Below are 11,693 nucleotides of genomic sequence, written 5' to 3'. Positions count from 1 at the left end.
AAATATTAAGAGTATCTTCTTTAAATAGTTAGGTTGTTATATTCATAATCCTCCCGGTATTCGAGTATCCATAATGTTATGTGGATTCAAGTTTGGTTAAGTCATGAAACCACTTGACTAAGATAATATAATACAAAACAAACCTGTTCATGAGAATTAAGAAAAATATATGCAATTATTCTGAATAAAGCAGATGTTACTTAGATGAGCGTTGTGGCCCATTGGCTTTTTGTTTCAATTCTGTTTCTTTTATTTTCAGATCCATGTAGTTTTTTCCCTTGCAAAACAGGTTTCTGTCAAGCATTCAGTGATGATACTGGATTTCGTTGTCGTTGTCGGCCTGATTACACTGGTAAAACATGTGAAACGAACGAAAAAAGTAAATCTCTCTCTCTCTCTCTCTTTGACCGAATGTTATTTTATCCATGATTATGATTTATCCTGGTCATTGTATTTAAATCCCCTAGGAAGTGCTTAATATACTTTAAAAATCTTTTTTTTCTTTCAGAGATAAGTGCTTGTAGCAGTAACCCTTGTTACGGTAGAGCACAATGTATAAATGTACAGTCTCCTCCATATTATTTTTGTTTTTGTGAGCATGGTAAAACTGGAGAGAAATGTGATACGGGTAAATATTTCTTATTTACAATTACATCATAACACACGCAGTACATGTAATGTTAATATGACTTGAAATTCCAAAAATTTCAGAAAGGAAAAGGAATATTTTACAGATTTATGCATGTATACCCAGCTGTATAAGAGGAAAAGTAAACCTTTTCCATAATATGAAGTACTAAGCTATTATTTATCATTTAAGCGTGGGTGTGTAATATACAAGCATTTGATTTAAACATTCAAGATGAAAATAACACTTTTAAAATGTTTCTACATTGCATTATGTATGATATTGTTAAAAACGTATACTGACACATATCAAAACAGCACATTTGGTTTTCATCTGAAAAGTCTTTAAGATGATTCATATTGTTTTGTAGACATTGACAAGTGTGTGGAACATCGCTGTACAAGGAACGAAATGTGTTATCATGAGAAGTCTCAAAATTATACTTGCAGTCCAATCAGTGAGTAGATAAAAAATTAAACTGATTTTTATTTTTTTTTTATTTGTAATTGAAATAATTAATAATCAAAGAAATAACTATATCTAAAATATTTCAAATCCGAAACGTATCTTGAAAGAGAGTGAAAACTAATTAATTTGGTATTAACACTATGTTTTAGCCATTCATCAAAGGTTTCTTGACATCAAAATGTACATAGCATCTCTTTCCTTTGTCATGAAAGATTACATCATTTGATCAAACTTGGATTTGCACAACTTGAGGATGCTTGCCTATTAATAAGAATAATCTAGATCTTGCTATTCTTGAAAAAATATAAAAGAAATTTCTTATTTATATTTTTATGTAAAACTTTGATCGCCTTCTGTGTCCCCATCCTACCCCAAGGGCCACTATTTGTAGTAATTTATACACTATATCGACATGTATATTTTACATTATATCAGGATGCTTTCTCTCTCAACTTTTTCGGCCCAGTGGTTTCTGAGAAGAAGAACTGATTATTTACCCTTTTGAGAGACCGTGGTCTATTTTGTACATAATTGAATCCCCCAGGATACTTTGTGCCAAGTTTTTATGAAATTGGCCCTTTGGTTCTGGAGAAGAAAATAAAATTGTGAAAAGTATACGAAGACAACGACGACAATGGACGAATTTCAACCAATGCAAGCTCACTTGAGCCTTGAGCTCACGTGGTCTAAAACCCTCACAGAAGAAAAAGAAATTCTTACAGATTTTGTTGTGATTTGTTTCGAAAGTTGTTTGACCTAAGTATATAAATCATAGTGTTGCATGTCTTAAATATGCAATCCTTTCATATTTTTTAAATATGTAAAATCACGAAGTTAACAATGGGATCATGAAAACATGTACCCTCTTATTTTCTGTGATTTTTAATTGTATTCACTGATTTTCTTACTGTAAAATGGGTTTAGATACAGTTGATATCTGTCACATTCACAGTTGTGGTCATATGGGCTGTATTGTTTTTGCCGTTACTTTTTTACGTTCCCAAGAATGATTGAATTTTTATTATTCCCTCTGACCAAAGCTTAAAGGAATGATATCAGTTAATGACCTGTATTTGAATCTGTACGTCCCTTACTGTTTTTCGAGAAGACATGTAGAGTGATGTTTAACCGTGTAGTGTCAAACTTTCCACAGAGGTATTAAGTAACCGTGGCAATGTGCCTATAGCTCTGGAGCTCAAACGGTTTTACATCTAGGTCAAAGACAGCTAAAGAAAATGTAAAATAAGTCATGTATACAAATTAAAGAGAACCACCAAACCTTTCAGTCACGTGCTTGAGATTCATATACATGTACTTGACGAGGAAAACAATCCAGAGTTAATAAAATCCCAAATTCAAGGTCAAAAACATGCAAAAACATTTTGGTATTTTGAAAGCTCAAAATTCGTTGGCATTTCACGAATCAGCTATTCATGGAGTTCTTACTTATCTTCTTTAAGAAGTTTGAGAGAAAGTAACATTCTTGTTATATCAAACAGCATTTGTTAAGAAATCATTTTATACAATGCTTTAAAGGAGTTTTATGTATTTTTTCCCCCAAAAATACCACCTGTATTCATTTGATTTTTATTAAACTGTTGATATTTGTTTTGCAGGACGAGCTACTGGTATGACACTCTCATTATTTTCTTGAGATTTTTTTAAAATGATGGATTTATTTTTTTTTTTAAATTCTTAAATCAATTAATATAAACAAACCTTGTGAATTCATTGATTTAATTTTTTTGTATTATAGGATGCGGTGCCTTATGTGCAAATGACAATAGTTCCATCTGCCTCTACAATGAACTTCATAACCCAGCCTGTTTCTGTGGGTTAGGTTTTACGTATACCGGGGGTTACTGCAAACAAAGTAATGATTATCAAATAAAACAAAAATTTGATATACTTTCTTTTCATGTTTTATTAGAAAAAACATGAATAGCTACAGATATTGATAAGGCTCCTTTTGCAGACGCAACTGATACAGAAAGTTGCATCGCTTTTTATCTCTGTTGACTGATATCTTTCATACAAATTATATGATCATTCTTTTCACATTGAATTGTCTACGGATTTGTCTGTTTACCCGATCACGACATGTACCACAATGCTTAGTACTCATTGGGACCTCACAAATTGTATTGTTTTAATGGACATTTAAGAGTGATCACTGTGCGTTAACTTCACTTTCATTATTATAAGTTTTGGATAACATTTTCTCAAAATATAATTTTTTTTTCAAAAGTTTTTTTTCCAAAAATCTTATACTGATTAATATAAATTTTACAAAGAATATGTTTTTTTGTTCATTTTGTAAACTGATTTCATTAACGAGTTTCTTTTCAGACATGTCACCAACTTCACAAAACGTAAGGACTGAGTATTTCTTTTACAGATATAAAATCTATAATTGTATATTTCATAGAATAGTCAATAAGACATTACATATATATAAAGATATAAAATATGATAATTAAGCATAATAAAATGCACATTTTGGTAATTATGGTACCTTAATCTTTGGAAATATCAATCACTCACACAATGACATCACCTCATTGTAACAATATATTTCTGACATTTGTCAAGTTATTGCTTCCATCATCCCTATGGTTATATTTCTTCAAGTACAACGTGGTTATTTCAATTCACGAATGCATTTCTCATTGAAAGAATCCATAAAAAAAATATAGTAAAATAAGTAATATTGAATGAATTCATTATTGGGTCACAATCCAGAGTATGTACCCCTAGTTAAAGTTCATACACAATTCGAATGCAATCTTTAAACATTCCTTTCTGATTTGCTAGTTGTAAACAGCTAAGAATTTCGTATGATCCTTCTACGTAAGCCTAAGCTTTGACAATAGCCTTACATACAATATTATTTCTGTATAACAGTATAACAAATAGAGGAATGACATAAGAGTATGTAATCAGATGTAATATTTCTTCCTGAAAGTACAATATGATTTTTGAAAGTTATTTTTATTTATGATCAAATTATTTCAAGCTTTTCACGATTATGCATCACGGGGATAAAAAAAATTGCGAACTCTTACTCCATCTTTTATATATAAAGGTACAGTTTGTTGAACCTACACCTGGCCTTGGATCAACTATTTCCTGCGAATTCAACTTTCATTCGTGTTCGTTTTCGGTTTATGTACACTCATTGTAAGTACAAATTTATGATTTAGTATGTGGTTTAGCTATTTACTAATCAGCTTGAAATAATCCTCATATTGCATATAATTCATATGAAGTGTCATTCAGGAAAGTTAGTCAATAGAACTTAACTTTTTTTTAATTTTAAGATCATCCCCTAGCGTTTCTGTTCATGATGTAAAAGACACAACAATTAAAACAACAATTGGCGATATCAAAGAAACTGAATCGACAAATATTCACCGAGTGATTGTCAAGATATCAAATCCTTTGAAAGTTAAAGAGAGTAATCCATGCCTTAAGCTTGAAAACCAGTATAACATCAAGTATTTTATTTACATTTGTTTCATGTATTATGAATTTTGGCTGAAATGATCGTATTTCTTTCTTTTCTTTCCATTCTTGAATTAACTATCAGTTATGTCCTTTATCCAGGAAAATCTACACTCGATGTTTTCACGTTGTTTGGAATTCTTCGGGTAAGCAATACACATATATTTCCTGATATTCAATCCAGATCAAAAGTCTAATAATAACCTTTCAAATAAGTTATCAAATAGATATCCGTATTGCCTAACTGTATCTGGATAAGGTCACAGGGTTAAGGGGTTTTCCCAGTCACAATGATGAAATGGAGCGATGTTACTGCCCCAAGATCATTTTGACAAGGTTGACTGGATTGAAAATAAATTATATTGATCGGCCTTATTACAGAACTAAAAAAATGAGACCTTAAAGTTACAATATGCTCGTGATTAAACTATATGCATATTCTTCACAATGTTAATTCATAGTTACAGAGAGAATTTATAATCTAATACAAAGCAAAACGACTGGCCTTGTGATGTGACCCTTAGACACTTAAGAAATGAATTTAATTTTTGAAGATTCATGAGGACATGAACTACGACGCTTCACGCAGGCATAATTCATGTAGCGCGTTAGCGCTTCATGATAAATATGCTGGCGTGAAAGGTTGTAGTTCATGTACCCCATGAATCTTCAAACATTAAATTCATTTCTTATATTTACATTATTTTCTGACGAGTTACCACAAATTACACCATTCAACTGTCATTTTTAAAGCAAAACAGTTTGCACTATAGTTTTGACGTCAAGTACGGTATTATTACGTAACAATGGAGATATTCATGCTCATCCATGATATTTCATGAGAAAATAAACAGTCTTCTAATTTGCAAAGAATCTTAAGGAAAAATATTTGGAAATGTAAATATATTAATTTGGACTGAGTCAGAATTGTCATCATTACGTTTACAATGAGCTGAATCAGAGGACATATGTACATGTATCTATCATCCTTTTCAAATAAAAAATAAGTAAATCAAGCAAGGTCTGTAAACAAAACTAGCTAATTAGTTTTTTTTACACTTGAGAACTATTTCTGATTAACTAGCTAATTAGTTAATCAGAAATAGTTCTCAAGTGTAAAAAGTGTTTTTCTTTAATATTGCTAGTGATGATTGTAAGAATTAAAATTACTTTACATTCACTCAAAACCACAAAAAAAAGTTCTGATTACAATTATTTCTTCGATTAATTTATTTTTATCAATTTACAAATCATTCCGAATTCAAGAAGTGTGTATGAATCTACATGTATGTTATTATTATTCTGTGTTAATTGTACTTAATACAATGTACTTGTGTATTATCACAATTCTATAACATTTATACACAAAAAATGGACATGGTATGATGCTTCTGTACTTACTAAAAAGCGCATTACAATTCATAAATAGAGGAATAAAGAGATAGGACACACGAAAAACGGAATCACAATTTTTTTTATATCTTAACTTAAACATGTTAAAAGCTAAATACGAAAACAACAACAACAACAACAACAAAAAAACAACAAACAAACAAAAACAAAAACAAACAAAAAAACAAACAAACAAAAAAAAAACACAAAAAACAACCCAAAAACAAAAACTTAAAAAAAACAACACAAAAAAACCAAAACAAACAAACAAACAAAACAAAACAAAATTACAAAGCTTAGAAAAGTTTCTGATACTTAAAAGTTAAAATAAGAGCAGATTTTTTAAAAATCTTCACCTCTTTATTCTTTGTATGGGGGACAAGTCAAAACAAAATGAATTTTATCTCCTACGAGGGTTTTTTTTAAAATTCACAGTGTGTTCTTTTAAAGTATTTCTATGACGTCCTTTTTTAATTGTAAGGTTATGTGAAGACATTCTTATTGAATGTATTATTCTAGGTATGCAAGCATTCTCTTAAATTAAAAAGAACATTCTTTTTCTGACTACTGTTTTGGCAAACGATTCATTTACGGGCGTGTTTCCACCGACAGTATCTTCCAACTATTCTCTTTGCACATATGATATTGTGTTTTCAGATACTGCTTCAATTGGTTTGAAAACAACCTGTCTTATGCCATGGTAACATGTTTTTTCATGTAAAAATGCTCGAAGATTTTCATCTATTAAGCTAGAAGTATTTAAACAGTTTGTTACATAATACATTGTACATGTTTGTGACTTTGGACGTAAGTTCAGCTCGTGTCAAGTGTTTCTTTTTATGCATGATTTGAACTTGAGGGATATTTTCTCGGTTACTGTATTTTGTCTACCATAAAATCAGCACCCATCCAAACTTACACAGTAGGAGCTAATATTATTCAATACCAAAATCATGATATATTACGTACAATTCAAAGATTTTTTTTTTAAATTTCTGTAGTTAAAAAATGCCATTATTCTATTAGAAATACTAGTATATTGTTTATATGCTTAGATAAGGGGTCACATCATAATACTTAAGAAATTATAAGAGTGTTGAATGCGTTATTAAGTTATTAAGCTAGATAACTTCCCCAAAAATGATAAAACTATTTTTGAATCTCGTCGTATAATCTAAAATCGTCTGTTCAAACTTGTATCCTACTTGGTTAAGATCCCGACTGACATTTAACGCACATATTTTACTTTGTTTTTTTAATTTTTCTTTCTTTTCAGTGACAGTGGAGAAGTTAGATGTTACGCTTTGAATGTCAATGATGTGCATGACAGTAGGGAAATTTTAAAATTCTTTGAAAATACTTAAAACAATATTTTCCATTAGAAACTTTTCATTTAAATAGATTTATTAGAGCAATCATCATATTCTTTTAGTGTGTTCCCCCAATCCATGCCTTAATGATGGTATCTGTCAGACCATGTCAAATGGAACAATGAAATGCTACTGCAGTAATGATTCAGTCACCGGAATATTTTGTGAGAAAGGCATGTTTTAAATTATATCCATGGTTATGACTATTAAACCTAGCCAGCTAAAAAAATTGATAAAAAAGACTCTATTTTTGCTAAGCTTTATTTCTTTTGGGGGTTTAGAATATTTGGAAGACTGCAAAAGAGCATCTCCGTGTAAAAACAAGGCCGCATGCTACACCGTTAATCAGACTGAGACATGCATCTGTCGACTTGGATTTCATGGACCAATTTGTTCCGAGGGTAAAAATAATACAAAATTGTATTTATCTATCAAATTTGAAGTAGGTACCATTTTTTGCCTTATTCGCTTATTTTTAAAGGGTTACGAATCGGTGGAAGATATAGTTTTGTTACGACTTCAGAATAGGTAAACACACACAGCTTATAAAGACTAGGTAAAGGAGCTGATTTGCTATTTTTTCTTGTCGTGCACATAGAATTGTTATTTAATGAAAGGCAAAAAGACATGTTTTAATCTTAATGGAAGGCGTAGTGATATATCATAGAGGAATACACCCTTATGAAAATTGCATCAGTGAAAATTGTGTTTAAGGATACTAGAGTAACACAAGTAATCTACATTCATTGCTATTTATTAGTTGTGTGGTATCTGTTGTACATTTTCTGCCCTCCTTGGTGCGTACTTTTGCGTAATTTACGACTTTTACAAAGACAGTTAAAACAAATCTGTAACCCTTCGGTAATAGATATTCATCTGCAAAGAACTTGTCATCAAAAGAGAATATTTCAACATAAAAAATACATGCTTTAATAAATCGTTCAAATTATTCTCTCACCCGCCTAAATTCTAGAATTGACATGCAAGCATCAGTATGCATTTTAAGATAATAATTGTTAAAATCATGACTGTTATAAAGAATAGGCATGACCAATATCTATTGTTTTATATCATGTCTCTCCTGGCTGCATCAGTAGAATAAAGACCATGTGATATTATAAAAAACACAACGTTTGAAAATTATTCACGATTAAAAAGCACAGATTTAGAGGAAATTCATATATATTGGTTTTATTCACGATTAAAAAGCACAGATTTAGAGGAAATTCATATATGTTGGTTTTATTCTCATTTTACATGCATGTGAAGATACTCTTAATCATGACATTATCACAAGTGAGTGAAATGTATGGATTATTTTTTTTTTTTCAATTTTTTAATTTTTAATTTTTTAGATGCAAACGAAAATCTTACAAGCACAGTGGACACTGGGGTTAGTGTTTAATGTTTAAATGAAATTGAACTTGAATTATAAGAAAATTAAATATTAAATAAATATCTCTATAACAGATATATGTCTATACATTTCTTTGCAGTGATGTCTATTTTTCAATTTGCATTACATTAAAAATTGATCTGTGAACTTACAGCGTCATTTAGGAGGCGCTTCATATTTTGAAAGGTGTGCAGTTTGTTGCATTTTGTTCAGGCCAGATTTACAGATGTTGCGCTACCAAAAACAGTTATTTGCTACATTTCCTCTCCATGCCCGATTCCGTTTACAGTTACCAGAAACATTCATGACAAGTACGTACTTAAATGATTGTAATGGACAATATTTCTTTGATTGAGATTTTTTTATGTAATAGAAGTAGAAAAAAATGTTAAGCCTAAAAATATATCATAGTAAATGAATCAGTTTGTTACAGTTTGTCACACGCTTTCTGAATCTCCATAACTAAACAAGCATTCTTAGAGTATTACATTAGCAGTACTAGTCCCCTACCGGCAAGTGTAATCTGGTTCCCGCTAAAAATTGAAAATGCCATAATTCCGTCAAAATTCAATGAAGTAGGATGAAATGCAAACTTGATCTATAACTCATCATAGTAAAGTCACAGATCAAAAATCAGCTCAAAATCTGCGAGCGTTTAGAAAAAAAAATGCGGAAAACCCTGAAAAAATTCAAAAGGTCGTAATTCCGTCAAAAATAAATGAAGCGGAACGAAATGAAAACTTGATCTTTAACTCATCACTCACATACCAAAAATCAGCTCAATATCTGCAAGCGTTTAGAAAAAAAATGCGGAAAACCAAGTGGGACAGACTGACAGACAGACAGAGGGACAGACAGACAGACGGACAGACGGACGGACAGACTCAGAGGAAACCTATAGTACCCTCCGGTTTCACCGGTAGGGAACTAATAAAGTTTTCACTGCAACATCAAGGAGTGACAAAAGTAATTTTTCAAAAAATGTTTTATTCTTTATGTGAATTCATTATCATAGATTGGACAAAAAACTGATTCGTAGAATATTTATCAAAAGTTTTTTTTTTCAATGATTCAATTTTGTTTCTGTTCTTTATCGAATGTAGTTCATAAAATCCAATGCAAAGCATATAACTAGACTAAGTTAGTACAATGAAGATGTCCCTAAATGTTAGAGTCATGTCACAGACAACACATTCTACAGATATAAATCTCTCTATTTATATAAATATAAATCTACAGATCTAAATCATAAAAATAAACATGACTCTCATCATCTGTTTTGGGCGTTCAACGAAATAATAGTCTCTGCGATGATTTTTAGCACGTTTGTGAAAATCCACATGTACCTGCTGAGAACAACCCACGGTTTACTTTGTTATATTATAATCAGTTCTAGTATATAATTGCATAATTACAACTTAGTACTTTTTCCAATTTAAGGCCTTCGATTGTTCCTGGGTATTTAGATCCTTCAATGAAAATCCTGATGTTAGAGCTGTTACACATAGAATCACGTGGTGGTATTGTACATGGAATCTTAGAGGTGATTGATAATACCCTGGGAACAAAAACAATATGTCTGGATTCAGTGGAAATCTCCAGGCAAGTTACTATTCTGATTTTCCAACAATATGACCATAACCCTGTTTTTTAATATACAAGTAATAAAAATAATACATTTGAAAAGAAGTACAAATAATACTATCACAGAATAAATTTAGCCAAAAATATCAAAGCAAAAAATTGGCATTTAAAGTTTTTTTCTGCAATAAAGTAAGTTTTACCTTTTTTTAAAACCATGAGATGATTACTACATTTAAAGCATATTATTATTATTATTTTACACTATTATTTATACACGATTATACATAATTACACTTCCTGTGGCCTTCAACTCGACATATCGAAATATCGACGCCGTATCATCAAATAACAATATATAGTTACTTCCATTCATATGTCGACTTGATTTATCCCAGTGAACTTGATATAAAAGACACCACAGAGTCTGACACGTCTGTTTCACTATATATTTTACTAAGTTAATGGTAACCTAACAACAGCAAAAAAATACGATAAACGTGATGACTTTAAAGGACTTATCGTACGATCTTTCAAAAATCGTAATTTTATGAAAAGTATACCCACAACCTTGTTTATCAAAATACTGAATACTAGAAACGTTGTTAAAATCATATTTTAAGAGATGTTGAGGGTTGGAATTCAAATACGGTAATATGCGGTAATATGCATATTTCAATCGGATTTCGGCTAAATTCTGCTCTGGCGTCATAGACGACAATTCAGTGATAGAGAATTTGCACACTTATCAGCGACAAATGCAGCTTAATTACGAAAAATGCTGAAAAATTTAATTCCTAACGTGCTTTTCAATCACCATAGAAACATAAACTAGTTCTAAATTATAAGGCTTTTGAAATATATTTTTATTCCAAACATTTAGAATCTATAGCTCTGATAACGGCAATGTTTCATGATCGAGGAATTATTTTTCAAGACCGCCATTCCTTTCAAAATATATGAAGACATACTAGCATTAATTAATGTTCTGTTAAAAACAAAGAAAAACAAAGGTACATAGTGAGCAAATTAAATAGGCTAATACATGTGATAGGCAAATCAAATTTTATTGTGATGGCGAGTTTTTTCGTCTTCGCCTCGTCTCCCTTGCTATCTACGCTGCTATTTTACAATGTTTACAGATTATTAAGATTCTTTCTTTCGACAATTCAAACATATAAGGTTGGATATTGAATTTCTTATCGACAAAATCAGTGATTTGGTCGTCCTAACCGCAGTAAATTCAGGTTGTATCGCGTATATTTAAGTAAGATTAACCTGAAGAACTGATCAGCAATTGTCGCCTTTGACATCACAGAATCACGAGGTGTCTATCTAATTAACTTGGATTTTT

At 30.8% G+C, this 11,693-nt stretch overlaps 1 protein-coding gene across 1 annotated transcript; it reads left to right on the top strand.

The window, feature by feature from the left end:
• The first annotated feature begins 598 nt into the window (after nucleotides 1–598).
• On the top strand, nucleotides 599–10,412 carry LOC133178303 (protein delta homolog 1-like). The gene is made up of 9 exons (XM_061313040.1): nucleotides 599–628; nucleotides 999–1,085; nucleotides 2,713–2,724; nucleotides 2,853–2,931; nucleotides 7,425–7,535; nucleotides 7,644–7,763; nucleotides 8,718–8,755; nucleotides 8,972–9,069; nucleotides 10,199–10,412. Exons 1-9 carry the CDS (start codon nucleotides 599–601, stop codon nucleotides 10,410–10,412), a joined length of 789 nt encoding a protein of 262 aa, XP_061169024.1.
• The last annotated feature ends 1,281 nt before the right edge of the window (nucleotides 10,413–11,693 follow it).

This window comes from Saccostrea echinata, unplaced genomic scaffold (assembly GCF_033153115.1).
Source record: "Saccostrea echinata isolate AGI-Se365-2 ecotype Australia unplaced genomic scaffold, CSIRO_AGI_Sech_v1 ptg000002l, whole genome shotgun sequence".
In the NCBI taxonomy this organism is placed as follows: Eukaryota; Metazoa; Mollusca; class Bivalvia; order Ostreida; family Ostreidae; genus Saccostrea; species Saccostrea echinata.
Note: the sequence above shows the minus strand (reverse complement) of the source record. Positions and strands in the feature narration are given on the sequence as shown.

Bases quoted from the DNA above. Each gene is read 5' to 3' on its own strand.
- LOC133178303 (XM_061313040.1), top strand. From the start codon at position 599: ATGGTAAAACTGGAGAGAAATGTGATACGG. The intron at 629-998 runs GTAAATATTTCT...ATTGTTTTGTAG, and splicing joins TGGAGAGAAATGTGATACGG to ACATTGACAAGTGTGTGGAA. The intron at 8,756-8,971 runs GTTAGTGTTTAA...CATTTTGTTCAG, and splicing joins CAAGCACAGTGGACACTGGG to GCCAGATTTACAGATGTTGC.